Source organism: Carassius auratus, chromosome 47 (assembly GCF_003368295.1).
Source record: "Carassius auratus strain Wakin chromosome 47, ASM336829v1, whole genome shotgun sequence".
NCBI lineage: Eukaryota > Metazoa > Chordata > Actinopteri > Cypriniformes > Cyprinidae > Carassius > Carassius auratus.
In genome coordinates, this window is record NC_039289.1 from 6219573 (window position 1) to 6241494 (window position 21922).

Sequence of the window (21922 nt, forward strand, 5' to 3'; positions counted from 1 at the left end):
TTAGTAAACAAGGTAGCGTAAAGGTAGCTATTCAAAATTCCTGTCATATGAACACACACACACACACACACACACACACACACACACGTACACACTAATTTGATGGTGAAAACAATTCCGTTGTAGATGTCTCGTTTTGTGTTGATTTTTCAACTGTACATAAGCCATTATATAGCTTTTAAATGCCACTGGGGCACGTTGACACAGAATGTCCTTGTGTGGAGTAAACCAGGCTGTAGGTCAGTAATATTCACACTCATTTCGTTTTGTTTTGTAGTCTGTTTAAAAAAGAAACTTGACGATAGAATTATTCACTGAACATATTCACAAAAACATTTCTATAAGGGTGTACGACCACGAGGGGGCGCTCAGTAAATACCAATTTAACATTCAATTTTACGAATTGAATTGACTCATATTCGTTCAAGGTCAACGTGAGCACTGAATAATGAGCCGACTCAGTGTTATTGCGCTCGTTTATTCAGCAAGATCTATACGTTAACCGAAACTGCAGGGAGCCCGGACCGCCTGGGGATGCCCGTTCCTGGGGACCCAAATGGGGGATCACCTCATTTCCATAACACGAGGACAGGACGAGCGCGTGACAGACAGACACTTGTGATCTCTGGAGCGCTGCACGTCACGGCCTGCGCTCGTCACCGGGCGCCGGGAGAGGGGGTGTGTTTAACGGGGCACTTCATTCATAAATACAAACAGGTTTAACAGCCAGTGTCCCAGAGAAGATTGGGGAATCGTTTGCGAGCGTTTTGTCTCATGGACCTCGTGAATTATAGTTAGGTGAGTTTTGTCGGCTTGTCGTCCTTCATTCACGCTGCTTTTGTCTCCGTGACGAGCGTCTCGGTCTTCGTGCTTATTCTTGGAAATGATGGGAGTCTAAAATGCGGAAAACAGACATGGTTATCGATAGAATAGCATTAAGGATTGGGATAGCGATTTAAATATGGGTTTGTGGGCTACCGCCTGTCTGATGATGATCATATCGCTGTTATTTCAGTTTATTCATGAAGAATAACTAGTATCTTATATTACTAATGCTTTATAAATTACTAGTGAGTGGTCCAATACTGACCAGTAGCATAACTATTAATTTAAATCTAATGATTATCTCAATATCTGCTCAATATATTTTTCCTTTTTGACTTATCACAATTGTTACTCTATCTGTCTATCTATCTATCTATCTATCTATCTATCTATCTATCTATCTATCTATCTGTCTATCTGTCTGTCTGTCTGTCTGTCTGTCTGTCTATTATATTAATAGTGTCTAAAATATACTAATATCTACTCAGTTAGTACTAGGAAAACTGAAGTATTAACATTTTACCAGTGTTATCATTGAGATACAAATAAGTTTTTAATAATATTTTGAATTTATATATATATGTATAGTTAAAGTTTTAGTCATTGTGTTTTGTACCATTTTTTTTTTTTCAGTTTATAAATACAATTTTATGTATATATTTTTATTTTTAGTCATTTTGGTACAATGGCTTAAACTACATACAAATGGAAAAAACTATGTATTTAAATGAATTATTATTTTTTTATTAAATTAAATGATTCTATATGTTATTCTATGTATTTTACTTCAAGAGACAGATACTTTTTTATGGCTTTAGTTTTAGTTAACTAAAAGAACCCCAGTAGTTACAGGTAACTAAAATAAATACAGGTCCCTGATAAATATGGGTAAAAAATTGAATTAATACCAGCAACAATTTGAGTACAGCTTTGAGTACTCGTGTGAATAAATTATATATTTGAACCAAGTAATAAAGTATTCACAAGTGAAATAAAATGAAATTTGTTGGATGATCAGTAGTGATTCGGGAAAAAGGATAATTCTTGGTATTTTATTACTTACTAGTGATTAACCATGAATTAATCATGAAGACACTAGTCGTTACATAATCAGAAATTAATGTTAACACGTAAATAATTTATTACTAGTTCTATTAATAATGTATAAGAAGTGTTTATAGCGAGATTTCTGAATGTATTACACCTCCGCAGAGTCTTTCAAGAGTATATGTTGCATAACGTTCATGAGAGTTGTTAGAGACTGTCAAATATATTTCGTCAGGTAACCTAAAATGAGAACACAAACGAACAAGTTTTAAGTCAAAATATAACCAAATCTACTAAGGCTACACCAACAAAGGATGTCTTTTTGCACGATTTAATTTTTTTTTTTTTTTCACAGTCAAGCTAAATATTTCACTACAAAGAGAATTGGTGAAAACCAAATAAATCACAAGTAAATTGACGGTTACAAAGTGATTAAAAAGGGAAATCTGTCAATGCCATTAAATATAAAAGAACAGCTCGGAACGGTTCAATCCGTTCAAAACTATAACTAATAATGCACTACATTAGGTGTCTCTGTGAACACTTTAACAGCATTATGCATTCGCAACACACACACACACACACACACACACTCACACACACACACACAAACAGCTTAAATGTTCTCAGGAACGCTAAAGACCCTGAGATGGAGAAAGAGAGAGAGAAGCTGTGAAAACAGGTAGGTGGGCAGGAGCAGGATGAGTATGCAGCAGGAGCTGAACGCTTTGCAGTCCGAGCTTTCAAACACACTGCTATCTCTGCATCTTTTGCACACAAACACATGCTGCTTTCAAATAATGGGAGAAAAGGCAGCCTCGCAGCATTAAAGAAACGAGGACTGCTTGGGAGGTGAGTGCAGGAGTTTTCATGCAGAAAGCTGTGGTGTTGATGGTATCAAGGGGAGCATATGCTGCCGGGCCTCAGCCAAAGAGGAAATGAAAAGGGATTTTTGGGGTGAAAGGGTGACATTTTGTCACAGAATTCTGTAAGTTTGCGTTTGTATGTACAAGAGTTGCATTCAAATACATTTAGAAGGAGTTTAGGTACTGTATGTCTGTTTAAAAGCTGAATATTTAAGGAATCTGTGAGTTCAGGGATGCATTTGGTTTATTTTCCTCGTGAAGGAGAATTCAAATCCTTCTTTAGTGCCATAATTGGCTTCAAAGCAGCTGGCTGACTTCCTGTAATGTCTTCCTCAGGGGGGACGCTCTCTCTGGATTGGACCATGAGCAATGAGTCTGCCATATGGCCACACCAGAACAGAACTTACCCCACCGTAAGTACTTGTGTGTGCTTCTCCTTCCTGTGCTGGGAACTCTCATTACGCCCAGTCCCTCTCTTCGCCGCGCTATCTCCAGCCATGCAAATTGAAAATATCCTGTTCTGCGTCCCTCGTAATTGGATCCACCGCAAGATCTAAGCAAATTAGCCCTTGCGAGAGAACTTTGACTCAGACGATGTGACAGAGAGCACCGCAGTCCCAGAGTTACTGTCAGGAACTTCAATTACTGGCATCATTGGGTTACAATAAAGACATTCATTTCGGAATAGTGACTCATTCCAGGATCCTCTGGGATTCTGGACGTTATAAATATATAGTTTATTATTTGTTTACTCACCTTCATGTTGTTCTAAACCTGTGTGAGTGACTGGCTTCAAAAGGGAGAAATTTTGAAGAACGTCCTAGTTGCTCTTTTGCAAGCCATTACAGTGAATTGGCAATGAACATTTCAGTCTTCTATAAACATGAATAAGCACCAGAAAAGGATCATAAACATGCTCTATATTTTGTGTCTTCTGAACTCATATTGTAGATTTGTTTGAGGAACAGAAAGAAGTAGTGATATCTTAAAAGCCAGGCTTTTCTTTGAATCAACTGGAAAAAAAAACTGATCCATTTGTGTTTCATAGGAGACAGAAAGTCATACAGGTTTGGAACAATGTGAGGGTAGGTAAATAATGACAGAATTAGCGATGCAACAAATATTATTTTACAGAAACTTAAAAAAAAAAATCATTTAGCCGATAACTTGAACCGAAAAAATAACCACTCGATATTTTAGCCAAACTAATTTTATGTGCTACTCTAGGATAAATTTAGTTTTTTTTTACTGGAATTTAGTGCATCTACAGATGACAGAATTATAATTATTGGGTGAACTATCTCTTTAAAGGGATAGTTCACCCAAAAATTTAAATGTCCACATTGTTTACTCACCCTCAAGCCATCGTAGGTATTTATGGCTTTCTTCTTTCAGACAAATGCAATCGGAGTTTAAAAAAGAAAAAAAAAAAACTGTCCTGGCTCTTCCCAGTTTTATAATGGCAGTGAAAGGAGATTTTGAAGCCCATAAAAGTGCATCCATCCATCATAAAAGTGCTCCACATGGCTATGAGCCAATGTATTTGTGTAAGAAAAGTATCCATATTTAATATCATATAAACAGTAATCTCTAGCTTCCGTTAACTGTCATACACATGTTCACAAGAGAGTGGCTGAGTACTTTTTTTTTGGATGCACATAGAAACATCTCTGCTTGCTTGACTATAAAATTAACCCCTAGACTGCTGTTTCATGTTTATTTTGAATAAACGTTTTTGGGGGTATCACAGCATAATTCAGTCTCTTTGAATAATGTTTTTCGACTTCAGTAAAAGCAGGTAATTTAGATATTACACAGTTTTAGAAAACACTTCGTTGGATTTGAATGGAGTTTCATTATGTCTTTTTTTTTATTTATTATTAATTGATGTTGCATTATCAGTATATCAATTCTGGGATCCTTAAAGCACCAAAACGGCAGTGGTTCTCAGAAGAACAACAGAAAAAAAGTTCAGAATGTGAACTTTTAAAAGTGTGAGCTATAGTTTCGTCCATCCATTTTGCTGTCCCTTCTGAAAACCAGTTAGCCTGGTTATTCTTAAGACCTCCATAATGATGCTACTGTCCAAGAAACAGTTCCCAGTTTCTCCACTGAGAGCATCCTTCGCTCTTGCCAAGCTGGATTAATGGCAGACTCAGTGATAAATAGCTTTCTTCCATTTATAGTTTAATGAAGAGAAATCAGTCTTCCAAACTCTTTCAATAACAAAGTAATAGACCTGAACAGTGGCTGGTAATTAGGATGTTCTGCTCCACCTTTGAAACACTGCATAATGTAAGATGTTTCAAAGGCTCATTCAGGCCTTGTTCTTATGCTCTTCTTATTTAGCATTCTTACCATTGAACATCTCTTCGGGGACATGAACGAAGATGACATTTAAGCAGGTGGCAGGGCGAGAGGTGTTGAATGGCTCTGTGCTTTGAAGTCTTTGAGGAACGAGACTTTTGTGTCTTAAGGTCTCCGCCTCTAGATCTTTCTAAACTCGTCTTTGGCGAGGTGAACACTGTACTTAACATCTCAACTCAGAAACAAAAGCCCCAACACCTGAAGGTCCTTCTCTCCAGAAACTGGGCTTTATGTAGTATTACCAGAAGGACCACTCTTGAACAAAGGGCTTTTATGTCTATGTCAGTTAAATGATAACAATTAAGTTTTTTTGGGGGGTGGGGTTGGGTTGAGACCTGAAAAGGTTGCACAGTAGAATTTGGGAAACCTATATAATGTTCAAATTGAAGTCATGCGGTTGGAGAAGGAAATACCATTTTTTTTCTTTCTCTGGTGTTTAGGACGTCCCGCTGTTATCAGGGACACAGAATGGCTATGTCCTCCTGCTGGTCCTCTTGTCCGTCTTTGTCGGGGGGACGCTGGTCCTACTCTCTGTCCTTCTGATTGTCTGTCGCCGGTATTGTGAAGGGGACAGACGCCATGCATGGTAAGAACAACCCCTCGCAACTTATGCATTCACAGGCCCCAATACATGCTTGGTTCTGGATGAATATTTCTGTCAACCAATCAGATTTATTATTATTTTTTGTTTATTTTAGGGATTTTAATATTTCTACATAGAATTTCCCATTTTGTTCTTTGTCCCTAAAAAAATTCATGTGGTGCGATCAAATTATATATTTAAATAATATACTACATTCATATAAGTTAGTAGTAGTAATGGTTATTTTATTGTTAGCTTTATATACTATTACAATATTTATTAATATATATATATATATATATATATATATATATATATATATATATATATATATATATATATATATATATATATATATATATAAATAAATACATTTTTTTTTATTATTATTATTATTATATATTTTTTTTCATTCTTAAGTTAGATTAGTCATTTTTACATTTTAGTACGCCAAGGCATCATATATCATTTTTGTAAAGTTTTTCATGTAAAATGTATATTTGATTGTATTTTAATTCAGTTTCAGTTTAATTTACTGAAAATAATTATAATGCTTTCATTTTAGTGACAGTACACTGAGAGTAGTACAGTTAAAGGTTGAAATATGGTTTAATATGAGTTTGCACTGTTTATTTAATTGCCAAGGCAAAATGTATAAACTATTTTACATTTTTAAAGCAGCTAATTTAATATTTAATACTTTTTAACAATAAATATTTAAAATTGTAATATTCAATTTAGTTATAGTACACTGATGATAGAGTAAAAGGTTTTTAAATAAATATTCACTTTGATTTTTTTAAACCCTTAAATGTTTGCAAATATAAAAAAATCCATGTTAGCATATTGCATTAATAATACAATCTTGGATTTTTATTTGTATTTCCATAATTGGTTGCACTGCCTGACAGATGGTCGCACCAAATGATAAGACCGCATGAGATTAAGGGTAGAATGCTTTCACGCAAGACGAGTTTTTACATTTAATAAACACATAAATGTAAATGTAAAGTTCCAATAAAAAGAGAAAATGCGTTCTGTGAATATTGAGAATATTCATTATGATTGTTGCTTACAGTGTGATGTTTGCATGTTGACAGATGATGCGTATGATTGCATTTGACACTAAATTCTACGTCAAATAAGACCGTAACGCAGAGATTCAACTGGAATTAACTGTTCCTCTCGTGAAGCCAAGGATGCTCAGCCTTGAAAATGTTTTCTGTGCACATTCGTCACAGCCTGGCTGTATTTCTCAGCGGTGTAGAGTCTGCCTGTTCTCCAGGCTCACACAAATGATGAGTATAATGAGATCTCATAGCAGCCATCAGCCACGATAAATCACTCCTGGTGCTCTCTAGCCAACACCCGCTAAAACAAACACACACACAGTTCACTGTGGTTATAGGACTGGAAACTCATTTCCAGTTTCTCATTACTTACAGTGCCTATTGGCGAACGAAACTGTATACTGTGGTAATAAAGCCATTGTTTTTATTGTGCCTATCATACGGCATTTATTTAGATGTCAACGCAGGTGAAAGTGAATGAGGTTTGTTCTCACAATTATTCGCAGCTGGGACATTTTTAAAATCTGGTGACTTTGCGTAACGTTTAAAGACCCCATAAAATCACATTTTGGGAGGACAACTCGATTGGTTTCAATTGCATCAAAAGCCATGAACCGTGATTTACTACACTTGGTGGAGAAACAGTTTTTTATCAGAAATTGCTAGTAAATTTCACGTTTGATTAGAAGGAGATGACAAGTAACACAATCAATGAAACATTGGGGGAGGGGCATTCTCATTCTCAACAGGATTTGATTGGACACAAACCTGTAGTGCACAAAGACATCATCAGTATTTTTGCATTATTTATTTTTATTATTATTATTTTTTTTAAGAAAAAGACTGTAAATTGTGGCCATGGACCACAAAACCAGTCTTCAGTCGCTCGCTGGGGTATATTTGTAGCAATAGCCAAAAAAAACCATTGTAGTATAGGTCAAAATTGTAGATTTTTCATTTATGCCAAGGATTAGGATATTAAGCAAAGATCATGTTCCCTGAATATTTTTTTGTACATTTCCTACTGTAAATATATCAAAACCTAATTTTTGATAAGTAATATACATGGCTAAAAACTTAATTTGGCATTTAGATTTTTTGCCACCCTCAGATTTCAGATTTTCAAATAGTTGTATTGGCCAAATATTGTCCTCTCCCAACTTATTTATTCAGCTTTCAGAGGATGTATAAATCCCAGTTTTGAAAAATGTACTTTATGACTGGTTTTGTGGCCCAGGGTCACAATTATGTTTACTATAGTATACAGTACTAGAATATAGTTTACCTTAAATCTAGTACACATGGATTAAAATAACATAATCTTAAATTTAATTTTGAGTAATATATCTATTTTTTTATTTCCTTGTCCAAATTTAAATGGAATGTACTTCTCCACAACTTTTGTATCATTTCAAAACTTTTTAACATAGAAAAAAAAAAACATTGTATACTATTATAGTATTACACCTTTATATAGAGTTGCCTGACGTTTTGTATTTATTCATTTTCCTTTTTGAGTGAAGTCCAAGGAACTTGTTTGTCACCATATTTTGAGAAAGTCCCAGTTCTGCGTCTTATGAATGAGATTAACATGAATTTGAATTTGACTGGTTACGTGTTTGCATTGAAGGTTCATTGTTTGCCTCAGGGCTAGCGATGACACCGAGAAAAGTAATACCACCTATGTGGAGGAGGCCCAGCCAGTGCATGGTGAGAACTACACTAAAAAAGTTAATGTTCATGTTACATGTCAACCTCCCGGTTACAGTTATTTATGAAAAGATGTAAATCATTTGCATGTGTATTTGCATAGAGCTTCGGGGAAAGTGTCAAGGTCAAGTTAAAGTGACAGTTTCACATACAGTACATCAACTGAGGGCAGCATGTGAAAAACAAACATGTCCTCTGGTCTAATCTGGCTCTCCCCGCACAGAGATTACGATTCGCGTCGATGAGTCAGATTGCCTGTCGGCAGCCAGCTCCCACGACATGGAGACTGAGCGTTTCCTCTCCACGGGCACGACCGGCCGCCGGGTCTCCTTCAACGAAGCAGCGCTCTTCGATCACAGCAAGAAAACACAGGAGAAAGGTCGAAGGTCAGCCACCCACTCACTCATACCACCCACTCTAGACACACAGCGCTCACTACCGCAGCAGACTGCAGCTTTCATTACTCATGTGTGCATTTTACATTTACATCTGGCCTTGTCAGATGCATGAGCTGTTGATGAATAACATGCATTAACTTGTTTGTCAACATCAAGATTTGGGGTTAATGTTATAGTAGGAAATGTTATATAAAAAAATCTTGCATTTAGATATAAATAAATCACCTTTCTCTTTATTTGTAATATCATAAAAATGCATAGTAATAACAACAAATTATTAATATCAATAATATTAATTCTTTCATATACACACATTGTGTTTGAGATGTTCTTCAAAGTAATAAAGAATTGTTATTAATATAATATATATATATATATATTAGGGATGCACGATATTGGATTTTGGCCGATATTCGATATGCCGATATTTTCAAAATAATTTTGGCCGATGCCGATACCGATATATATAAACATTTTCGCCTGATATATTTAAACTTTAATTTTACTGAAGAGAAATCCATGTATCTCTTCTGTACTGATTCTACCATAAATGTATTATTTTACAAATGTATACAGACATTCACACCTGAAAAACAGGTTAATTAATTCACTTGGAGAATATCAGTTTGGCTCATCGGCAGAAATATTCATATCGGCCGATACCGATGATGGTCATTTTAAGTTTTTATCGGCCGATACCGATGTTGTGCCGATATTATCGTGCATCCCTAATATATATATATATATATATATATATATATATATATATATATATATATATATATATATATATACACTCACACACACAGTATGCATATAAAAAATAAATAAAGGACTAAATGCATTACATATTTAAATTGACAACTTTATTGCCTAAAAATTATTACCCAATCATTCAATTTTTTACATATATTTTTTTTATAATATTTTGTAAAACAAATGTGTCAAAATTAAAAGAATAACATGATTTATATTTATATATATTTATATATATGTAGTTTTTTATAATAATGGGGGTTATGTATAAATCTGTTTTTAGAGCAGTATGCAAATTAGACAGTGTCTAGCAGCTCAGTTAACACATCCTCAACTATCTGAAAGACGTTTTCAGCAAGAACTCCTGTGATATATTTGTCTTGTTAATTTATAATGAAGTGATAGATCCAGCATCCAGTATGTGTCATGTTTTCCACCTCACCTCAGGTACACGCTTACGGAGGGTGACTTCCATCACTTGAAGAACGCGCGGCTCACCCACCTCCATCTCCCTCCACCCGCCCTCCAGATACTCACCATCCACGAGTGTGAGTCATCAGAGAACAGTATTGCCATGACGACGCGCCCCGTCGCTAAATCCAGCCTCTCCATTTTTCAGGTGACAGCCACATTGCTCTCCTAATAGGAGAATATGATGTCAGTCACAACAAGGGCAGCATGAGATCATATTTTTCTAGGTCAGTTAAAAGCATTGAGGTTGTGACGGATTGTCAGTTTGTTAAGTAATGTGTTGTGTAAGGAGACGTTCATGCAGTTGGGAAATTGATTTATCTGCATGTAGATATTGGGGTCATTTAATGTTATAACATGTTAGCTTTTACTTCTATGTTACTTTAGCCATGTAAGGATGAAGAGAGAAGTTATGAATCCTACTGTATCTCTCAAATTGTACCTTATTTTTTAACCTAACCAGCTGTTATTGATGTGATCCTTTACAAGAAATTGTCTTTGTTCAGAAAAGAGTAATAATCTAGTAAATGTTTTACTATGTACACTGGATAATGACTACTATTTAAAAAAAAAATCATCTATGTTATCAGTTGGGGTCAGTAAGAGTTTGTTTTGTGAATGAAATTAATACCTTTATAAAGATTTATATTTAAAATAAATGCTGCTTCTCTGACTTTTTTATTTATTAGAGTTTCTGCAAATTATTAAGCAGCACAATTGTTTTCAGCATTGATAATAATAAGAAATGTTTCTTCAAATCAGCATAGAATGATTTCTAACGAAGTCATGATGATGAAAATTTAGCTTTGACATAATTTACATTTTAAAATACATTCAAAATAGAAAAGAGTTGTTTAAAATGTTAATAATATTCCACAGGTTTTACTGTTTTTGCTGGATTTTAACAAATAGATGAGCATAAGTGAGTTCTTTAAAAAAAAAAAAAGGAAAAAAAGTACATTCCAAACATTTCAATGGTTGTGTATTTTCTTAAATTTAATTTATTTTCACGATTATTGGTCAGAATAACTCGATAAATGTGTTTATAATTTTTTAATTTGTCTAATCAAATAGCAAAAAAAAAAAAAAAAGTTACAAACTGAGTATATGGTAATATGCTTTGGCGAATATTATACTATTGCGTTATTCCACAAGGTAGCCCCTCCCACAGTCAAATATCATTGGTCCATTAAACTTGAATGTGTGAGGCTTCAGGTGTCATTCGCTTCAAGTCTTTTTAGCTACATAAAAACTCTCCGTTATGCTGCTTGATATTGCAAACTAGCATTTCGTATAATATTATTTCAATTCTGTATATATTGTAATCATAAACGCACTACGGAGCCCCGCACATGACATGCAAGAAAAAATAAAAAAATTTTGCGCACAATTTACTAATTTGTTCCCTCAATGAACTAAATGTACGATTTAGCATATCGGGAACGAATTAGTAAATCATGCGCACAATTTATAAATCTAGTGAACGAAATAGTAAATTGAGGGAACGCAATAGTAATCGTGTGCACGTTTTAGTTCATTGAGGGAATGAATTAGTAAATCGTGCACACGATATAGGCTACTATTTTTTCCTGCATGCCATGTGCGTGGCTCCATATCACACTGGTTGGTAGCACAAATGGTTACTGTAAATTACTGTTCTAATTACAGTTATTCTGCATGTTATTTACCTATAGCAACTAATAAATCGGAAGTCCTGCACACTCTGAATTCTTTAAAATTACAATCTGAAATCTTCCAAATAATAACTGGCCCTTGTGTTTGTCACGTGCACAGCCACCAGTGTGTTCACTGCCCCAGACTGGTCTCAGTCCCAGCTCTGCCCTTCCTGGTGACGCTCTCAATTCCACTGTGGACAAGATGTTCTGCGAGAGCATTACAGTGGCCAGTCCTGAGCCGTCCAGCCCATGTTTAGTGAGTCACACACACTGATACACCTACTTACTGACACATCATATCACACAATCCATGCAAGTTTATTTGAGTCACAAACACGTGCTGAATGCATAACAGCAGATTATCCGATTGTTCATTTGTGTTTTGCATTTATGTAATCTTGCGAACACAAACAGATGGAGGTCAGAGGAGGAGTTGGAAAGAGCACAGGCATCATGGGTAATGGTAGAGAGGGTGTATCAGCCTCATCCACGGCCCTGTCCTCCTCTGGCGGGGCCCCACAGGGACCCATGCTGCAGTTCTTCACCAAGCTCCGGCGACACGCCAGCCTGGAGGGAGCGAGTCCCTACTTCAAGATCAAGAAGTGGAAGTTCGACAGCAGCCAGAGAGCTTCAAGTCTAGACATGAGAGGTCAGTGACACATCCAGGAACTGGCAGCAGATTAGAGAGAGCGTCCGGTGTGAATGTAGGGCGATCATTTTATACTAATAATCAGACTTACTTTGCTAATGAAATGTGTCTTGTTGTTTAAAGCCATATTTCTTAAATATAAAGCCAACTACATTTTTTAATGGACTATGCTGATTAAAACAGTTTAGTTTCAGTTTATTTTGAATTTTGATATTATTAGCAGTGCTTTATCTTTAATTATCTTTAGAGTATTTTATTGTATTTTAAAGCCGTGCGTTTTAAGATGAGAAAAATTTAAATATTTTATGTTTTAATTTATTTTTTAAAAGGCAAATAATGAAAAATGTTTTATTTAAATATACAACACTGTTGAAAAGTTTGGGGTCTCTAAAGATTTCTTCAATGTTTTTAAGAGAAGTCTTTTATACTCACCAAAAAAAAAAAAAAAACGTTAATAATGTGAAATATTTTTACAATTTAAAATAACTGTTTTATATTTTCATATGTTTTAAAGCATAATTACTTCCTGTAATGGTAATCCTGAATTTTCAGCATCAATACTCCATTCTTCAGTGTCAAATGTTCCTTAAGAAATCATTGCAATATGCTAATTTGATCAGGTTTTTACAACAGATTTTACCAATTAACATTTTTGTGGAAACCGTGACACTTCAAAGAACAGCATTTATTTGAAATCTTTTGTAACATTAAAAATGTCTTTACTGTCGCTTTTGATCAGTTTCATGAAATTATAATTATTATTTTTGGTACATATTTTTTATTTATTTAAACATTTGCATATGCTGCTTGATTATATATCCACACTTAAGTTAAAGTAAAGATATATTACCAGAAAATGACTTTGGTAGAAGTTAAAGTAGAATATTACTTGGGTAAAAGTTTTAAAGTATGTTGTTTATTATGTATGAAAAGTGTGTATATATATATATATATATATATATATATATATATATATATATATAAACTTAAGTGTTAAAAGTAAAAGTACAAGTAAATTCAAGATAGAAAATGAGCAAATAAATATAAAAAATTGTTCTATAAACAGTTAGAGAAGCAAGATTGTGTTCAGTTTAACTCTTTCTTCCATTTTGTATCTTCGGGTTCGCATTAGAGCCACATCATCTGATACGAAGAGTCTTTCATTCCAACATAAGAAAACTGTTTTTGCAAATATGGAATCTGCATCTAAAGTGGCAATTAGATTAATATACACGGACTGTTTAATGCAGCTCAGAGGGGACGGGGATGAATTTAACCAGCAGTTACAAATGCATAAATAATGTTCGCTATTTTTATTAATGATTTTATCACAGCAAAAAAAAAAAAAAAAAAAAAGAACAACAAAAAAAACCCATTAGCACACAACCCCAGCTCTGACTTAACTTGAAAATGAAATCAACAGCGGCTGTGCGAGATTTTTTAGGAGTCTTTTGTTTTCTTCCTACTTTATTTTGTAGTAAGTAACAAAGGATTATTACTTTGTTAAATTACACCACTGTAAGTATTACTGTAAATATCTCTGGATTTATCCTCTCAGGTCTGTCAACATGAAAGGAAGTGAGAGAACACTTCTGTGGAAAGTACAGACAGCGTTATGAACCTGTGAAGCGATCAGTTTCCTAGCCTTAGGGGATGCAGAGCAATATTGAGTGTTTCTTTGCTTTTCATTTAGCAGCTGCATTGTGTATTACCTTGGAAAAATGATTGAAGATCTTAATAGAGTTTTAGTGCCTTCATGTAGCATGAAGCAAAGAAATGGTTCAGCTTTTGTGTGTGTGTAGCAGACTATAGAATATTCTCTCAGCCAAGATGAAGCTGCTGTATTTGAGTGCCAAGACTCGCTCTCAAGCAGATGGCCTGTTGACGCAGGGTTCTTCCATTCCAAACATCTTTTTCTTTTTTTTCTTTTTAAATGAGAGACAGCAAAAATGAGCGTCCAAAACACTCAATATTTGTTATTCTGTGAAACAACTTGATAATGATCAAAGCCATGCTTACCATCTAATGTATTTCCACTGTTGTATGCCCAGGATAACAAGTAAGATACATGTTACATTGTTAATGTGCTAATTATGTTTTCTGAATGCATTATACCTAATGCACTACATTTAGAAAGCAAAAAAAAAAGAGAGAGGTGGAAATCCATTATTCTAGAATTAGAAAATGAATTAATGAATTGTCAATGTTTTTAATGTTCCATATGCTATGTTGGTCTTATTTGTACTTGTTTTGTTTATATGTGTACATGTTATATTTGGCTATATATACCTGTATTGGCCAGGATACTCCTGTAAAACTAGGTTTTTAATCTCAAAGAGTTTTTATCCTGGTAAAAATAAATAAAGGTAAAATAATAATAATAATAATAATAATAATAATAATAAATGTATATATTATTCCTATATTATTCTATTATTATTACTTTATTTTATATTTAGATTATTTTTTATATTTCAAAGTAAAATACAAATAAAAAGATCATTATTTTCATTCATGAGATATACACCAAAATGGAGTCAAACGAGATGCGAGTTTGCTAAAATATCTAATTAAGATATGATTGGATTCTTATCAAAACTATGAGATTAACATAGTGAGAATTAATATATTTAGAATTTAAGAGCAAAGTCACAATTACCGATATTTTTCCACTAAAACTTTATTATTCAAACACTATTTCTGTAAAAATGGACTGAAATAACCAAAATAACTTACATTACATTAATTAGCCCTAGAAAACGTAAGGTTTTTCTTTCAAACATATTGCCGATCATTTGTTTTGTGTGGATATATTTATGCATTAATTTTCAATAATTGTACCATGAAGAATAAGCGTAGGATAACAGCTGATTTACGACCAATTTGATAGTACAACGCAAATGTTGAACAATGAAATGCAACAATTGTACACAAATATTGGATATAGTGGAAAGGCAACTTTAAGAAAATATTTTCCAACTCTGCTAGAGTTAAACAATTGAGTTTTACCGTTTTCGAATCCATTCAACCGATCTCCGGGTCTGGCGGTAGCACTTTTATCTTAGCTTAGCATAGATCATTGAATCTGATTAGACCGTTAGCATCTCACTCAAAAACGACCAACGAATTTCAATATTTTTCTATTTAAAACTTGACACTTCTGTAGTTACATTGTGTACTAATACCAACAATAAATGAAAAGTTGCGATTTTCTTGGCCGATATGGCTAAAAACTATATTCATAATAATCAAGCAAAATTCATGGTATCCCCACAGGTTCCCCCAAGCGGAGGCAGTTCCAGCGGCAGCGTGCAGCCAGCGAGAGCATGGACCAGGAGGAGCATGACGCCCATCATATCGACCTCATCCAGTACATCGCTCGCACCAAGGATGTCACCTACTGCCCCACCCGGCCCAGTCCACATCTTCTATCCCCCCCTTCGACACCCCCACCCTCACTCGGCAGGTATTTTTAATTGCCTCCCCCATGCATTAGCTATAGTAACCATCTGCCTCACCATGCCTCATACAGCAGACCCCATTCCATGCTGGACTGATCTCAGCTCGCTGATCGCATTGCCTTATCATGGCATCATCAGCTTACAGTGCAAAAAGCTTTGCATTAGATTTGGAAATTGCTTCCTTGGATATGGGTAAATAGGTGTACATTTTGGTATTTTTCATTTGGTATTGGTTTGTATTTGTATTTTGCAAAATGTGCCAAGAAGTACAACACACATGTTTCTGAACATCAGTAAATTTGTTTACATTTGCTTACCTATTACAGCTGACATTACTGTATGTTTTCCTTTCGCTGTGTACTGGTCTCTTCAAATTAACCATCACAGAGTGAGTCACAACCATCTGTGCGCTAATGGAGGCATCTGTTTTAACATCTCTGATTCTGGGCTCAAAGCTTTAATGGAAAGAAAAATAAATAAAAATATTTGAGATACACTAGCGTTCAAACGTTTGGGGACACTTTTGTTCAGTAAGAGCAAATGAAAGTTGACATTAAAGACATCTATAATTTTCAATGGATTTATATTACACAAAAACATAAAAAACAACATTCTATTAACCAGAGAATTCTGAAAAAAAATCACAGTTTCCATAAAATATATAATAAAGTAGCTATAGTAGACTACTCAGTTAGGTTGACTGGATTACCTTAGTTTTAGATATAGCTAAACTACAGTTTCTAAATTGTAGCAGTGCTACTTAAATTATAATTTTGAATTTTTTTGTGTGTGTTTTTTATTGGTTCTGGAGTGTTGCAGTTTTTAAATTTGAAATTTGAATATTAAATATTGTGAAACTATATATATAAAAAAAAAAAAAAAATCAAACAGACCCACACTGACATAAAACAGATTTTCGGCTACATTGAGGCTTTTTCTAAAGAAATACTGACTATATTTATGAAAACGATCTTGACTGATTTCATATGTGTACTGTTCCTCAGGTTAGAGGTGGAGGTGATGGTGGAGCCCAGCTGCAGCAGAGCGATGGGCCCCGGGGTGATCGGCCTCACCTCTGAGCCCCCGGATGAGAGTCTTGGAATGGGCTATCATCAGGAGAGTTTAGAACATCAGACCTTGTACCGTGATATCTGGACTCTTCGCGCGTCCCTCGAGCGGTATGTCTCATCCGACCAGAGCAGTAACAATGACAAAGACTCCATCCGTAGTGACGCAGACAGTGTGTGCTCTTTAAGGGGCAAGACCGAGATGGAAGGGCTGCCTAGGTACCCCTCACAGGATATTGAGGATGAGATGGAGGGGAATGCTGACGCACCTCTAGATGAAGGACTGGAGAAAGGTCGCAAACAGGATAGTGTTGATTCTGAAAGGGGAAGTGATGGGGAGCCAGGGAACCGCAAGTTGCTCCAAATGGACAGTGGTTACGCCTCGATAGAAGCACCTTCGCGTGCTCCCGAGGAGTTGCGACTGTTTGGTAGCAGCAGTAGCAGTAAGGATGGCTCCGCCGTGGAGCGTAGGCACTTCTTCAGTTCCGGTCACAGAGGGACCGTGTGCGAGAGCTTCGACACGGACATCTTCGACGAAGAACTCGAAGAGGAACCTGCGGGTGCCAGCGGCGGTGTGGACAGAGTGGAAACGGACAAGAGCAGCATGCTCTGGTCACCCTATGGCCAGATGTTCACTCAACGTGATGCTCAACCTCATCCCCCCATCCTTTCCCGCCGCGACTACAGCATCGATGAGAAAACAGAAGCACTCTTCTACGAGTTCTTACGGCACGACCCGCAGTTCGATCAGCAAGAGTCTCCGCTGCGCTCCAAGCATCGTTCCCGGGTTCACCTGCGCAAGCAATGGCAGCGCTCCAAACAGTACAGCGACCCCGGCCAGCACTTCCAATCCTCTTTTGACCGGTACCGCACTCCGCTTCGACGCGGCGAAACAGTCAACTATCCTCTAGAGACTAGCTATCACAGCACACTCCCACGAATCATTAGTGCACCTGATGAAGAGAGCAGCGAAGGTGCAACCAGTACTCCCGAGACACCCAAGGCAGATCAGGATACCCCTACTGACGTGGATCCCTACATGATAAGAATATCTTCTAGCACCGGAAGCAGTGGAACCATCAATGAAAAGGAAGTCCTTGAGGCTTCGCAGCCCCTTCCAATGACTGAAATTGCTGAAGAGCAGTCGGTGGGCCAAGAAAACTCTAGACAAATGTTACCACCACCTGAGCCTCCTGATGAACGTACACCCGAATGTACAAGCTATGGCCCACAGACAATCACAGAAGAGCTGAGCGACAAGCTAGCGGCTACTCTCGAAGAGCGGCTATACTCCGATCTCCGCAGGACCAGAGAAACGCCCGAGTGTAGTGTAGTGACTGTGACCTACACATCGCCCGATCACAGTCCAGTGTAGCATGTGGCTCCCTTCATCTCCTCAGACAAGAACACTTTGTGGCAACTAGGTCCAAAGTTTTGATCGACATTGGCTCCGATCTGGAACAGGTTTGCTTTGGTCATTTAAATGGCGTCGAAATCACTGTCATTATGTCCTAGACCAGTGGTGTAGAGACATTTCTTCCATGCTCAGTGTTAAATAAATGGCAATTAAGGCTCATACCTCATGTTGCTCAACGCACCAAGTCTTAAACAAAATTAAATGTCAAAGTCTGTTATTAAAGCTCTCCATTTAGCTACTCGTTGACTTTAAAAGCCAATATTTTCTCTGCACTAGGTAATCCACTGTGAAATTGGGTGCTATTAGATTAAAGATTTATTACATTTTTAACTGCATGAATTATATTGCAGTGCTGCCTATTCGAATGTCTGTTCATGACCCAAATTATTATTATTATTTATTTATTTTTTAAATGGTTTAAATGTATACCAGCTAGTCCTCCATTTAGTTTTGGTTTCTGAAGATGTAATACTCAATAATATTTATAATTAGCATCTGTTTTTTGGTGTTGTCGTGTAGCTACACCTGCTTTCAGATTTAATAAATCAAATTTTAGGGAAAAAAAAATCTTATAAAATACAATCATTATTGGGATAAACATTAGAAATGTCCTTTTATGGGTAGACATGTCTAAATATGTCACATAACCTGTATTTCAAAAACAACAGTGTATCCGAAACACCATGGCATTTGTCCCGATCCTAAGGGAACTTAAGTGTTTCCCAATTTAATTTCACAGTGTTTGTAAATTGGGTTAAATAAGATGGAATTAGATGCATTAAATCAATAGGAAAGTTAGCTTGTTCACCACAGACACTTTGCAGTCCATTATAAAGTGTCCTTTTCCTTTAATAGTGTTATTTTATCATTGAAGTACTGAATGGCTAAAATTGCCTCTTAGTGAAATGCTATAATTTTATGACCATTGAATTATTATTATTATGATTGGGCTTTTCATCTTTTAAATGTATAATTAGTTTGTTCTGTATTGTTGATCATATCTGTGAGAATGAGAAATAGACATACTGTATATAGTGCCAAATTCTCGTCAGTTAATACCAAACTTAAACAAACAGACAAAAAAAAAACACTGTAAGCAACAGTTGGGGAAATAGGGAAAGAAAGAAAAACAGTCCTGCAAAATAACAATCACAGACATGTCTCTCTAAAGGTTTGAATCAGGCCCGAGATATTTGTATGAATTTCATTGTGTGAAGGGCATGCATTTTATTTCACAAAATGAGCTCTGTGTGTTTGTTAGCTTTGCTTTTATGTGAAAATTACCAAGACGAGAATCCCTAGAGGTGGACAACTGCCTTTGGACAGAAGTTTTTTTTTATCATTTAAAGCAAATCCCACTGCCTAGCATAAGCAATTGCTGAATCTCAGTACATATTCCACCATTTACATAGAACCAAATTATTCCGATAAAATGGGATTCTAGTATTCCCATCTGTCAGCTCACAGTATGGATTGTGTTCTGTATCGATCCTTATGGGTTTGATCTTCTCGAAAGCTTGCAATCAAAAGGTTGTCCTTGGCAGATTCTCAGCTGTGATGTGTTAAAAATTCTATCATTGTGAAATGTGAGCGAAAAGGCCATTGGCCATATATAGAGGCTCTTGATTTAATGAAGAAAAACCTTGGGTAGCATCCACAGGCCTTGTCTATGAAAGCACACATTGTTTTGTGGCCTTTTAGGGTGATTGTTTGAGCTATTGAGTAGTTCTCAAAAATGTTCATGTACTATTTAGGGTACATCTAAAGTGCCGTCCAGAAATAAAAGGCTTTCATTATCTAGGTGAACAATGACTGATGTGTATTGGAGTAATTAACAATGCCATTGAAAAGAGAGCTTCAGACTAACTGATATCGCTGATTGATTGTTTCTGGTTAAATGAAACGTATTGACCATCTCACATAATCGGAATGGTGCCTTCCTGTGTGTTTAACATTTAATGGGATAGTTCACCCCAATAAATAAATAAATGAATCAAATTTTTCAAAAAAAAAAAAAAAAAAAGGCCATGCAGTCCATAATGTTTAGACCCCATTGACTTCCATTGTATAGACAAAAAAATATTCAAAATATCTTCTTTTGTGTTTAACACTTGAAAGGCAGTCATACATGTTCAGAATGACATGAATGGCATTAATTGAATAGGCCAAATTACCTCACTGCACTGCAGAAATATGAATTTGAAAAGTGGTACTTTGCATCAAATATATTTACACCAGTGTTAGCAATTACAAATCCAGTCTTCGGTTTTGATCAACTGTAATTCGTAACATGTCAGGGACAGTGAAATCTGTACAAAGGAAAGTAGAATTGTATATAAGCACAATGAGCTCCCAGTGCAGGCACTAGAATAGTCTACAGTATGTCATGGATTAGACATAAAGCTAGTTGGGAACTTTGGGTGATATGTGCACAATCAAATAGTCTGTTGGTTGATGGATTACTGCGTATAGATTTGCATGTGATGACAAATTAATGTTTAGCAGATCCAAAATGAAGCACCAGATGACAGATATTTTTAGACTCTGAGAATGAAAAGAAATAGACTTGGTACTAAAATATTGTAAAGTATTTTAAGGAGTCCGTTATTTTAGAAGTTCTGCTTTGCTGACTTAATGAGATTTTTTGGCCAGATTTCCATGGACAAAAAGGATTATTTCTATTGCTGGCTATATTTCGATGAAAGAGAAAATATATTTATGTGCAAGGAAGAAAAATCTGTAAAAACCTGCTTGACTAATTACTAAAAAAAAAAAAACTGAATAAATAAAAAAAAACAACGAAAACGAGAGAGCGATCTGGATATCTTTGTTCTAGATCTGAGCCTTGAGGGACCAACCAATCGAAATGTTTATTTTCATGTTATGTTTTTCCAACTAGTCAATAAAGAATGATGCATTGCGATTTTGCCCGAGTCCGTTTAGTTTTTTCAACTCAAGATCAAGAGATTGTCAGCTCGCTGTGGCAAACCGTTATCAGCACCTGTCTATGTTCCACCCTGCCGTTCTCCAGTTTAGGTGCTGACATATCCCTTTGGGAACATCAAATATTCATATCAGCCAAGCTAATAAATTAAAGATGGCTGTACAGTCATTATGATTCTAAATAAATAGCAACCCCCGGTAACCAAGGTAAATGGGAACGGGCCTCTGAGCTTGTGATAGTGGCCATCAATCATTTGCATGACGACACAAACAAAGACCACTGACACATCTTATTAATTAATGTCCCTGTCCTGTACCGAATGATCCTCATCTGAATTGAAGATGACCTTAAAGAGGGCCTTAAAGAGTTAATTTTCTCAACTTTTTAGCAGAACACTACCTACCACTGCCACTATGAGAGCCACAGCACTCTTTAGATCTTATTTGAGTAGAGTACTTTCTGCATGGACACACTTGCAATTTATTGCATTTTAAGCTAAGTGAAACCTCATTTAGTACTTTGGAAAGGAAAGCTAAGAGAAGAAAAAGCCTCGGCTCACCCTTCGAAGCTTGGCACTCATTAGGATGACTGTATCCTGTGAAGCGTGCTTGGTGT

General features: G+C 35.9%; 1 protein-coding gene across 3 annotated transcripts; it reads left to right on the plus strand.

Moving 5' to 3' along the window:
* The first annotated feature begins 359 nt into the window (after positions 1 to 359).
* On the plus strand, positions 360 to 21286 carry LOC113064921 (voltage-dependent calcium channel beta subunit-associated regulatory protein). Of its 3 annotated transcripts, none has more exons than XM_026235936.1 (10): positions 360 to 798; positions 3075 to 3151; positions 5546 to 5691; positions 8407 to 8468; positions 8692 to 8854; positions 10070 to 10241; positions 11888 to 12025; positions 12184 to 12418; positions 15695 to 15884; positions 16884 to 21286. In XM_026235936.1, the coding sequence occupies exons 2-10, from the start codon at positions 3101 to 3103 to the stop codon at positions 18319 to 18321; spliced, it is 2595 nt and encodes an 864-aa protein (XP_026091721.1). In that variant the 5' UTR covers positions 360 to 798; positions 3075 to 3100; the 3' UTR covers positions 18322 to 21286. The 3 variants fall into 3 exon arrangements, with proteins under 3 accessions (XP_026091721.1, XP_026091719.1, XP_026091720.1); XM_026235934.1 differs by having other exon boundaries at positions 363 to 798; positions 8389 to 8468; XM_026235935.1 differs by lacking the exon at positions 360 to 798 and adding an exon at positions 1704 to 2724 and having other exon boundaries at positions 8389 to 8468.
* The last annotated feature ends 636 nt before the right edge of the window (positions 21287 to 21922 follow it).

What these genes read in the sequence shown, in the direction of transcription:
- LOC113064921 (XM_026235934.1), top strand. Translation starts at nt 3,101, where the DNA reads ATGAGCAATGAGTCTGCCATATGGCCACACCAGAACAGAACTTACCCC. An exon ending in GGAGGCCCAGCCAGTGCATG is followed by an intron (nt 8,469 to 8,691) that starts GTGAGAACTACA and finishes CTCCCCGCACAG; the next exon opens with AGATTACGATTCGCGTCGAT. An exon ending in ACACAGGAGAAAGGTCGAAG is followed by an intron (nt 8,855 to 10,069) that starts GTCAGCCACCCA and finishes ACCTCACCTCAG; the next exon opens with GTACACGCTTACGGAGGGTG.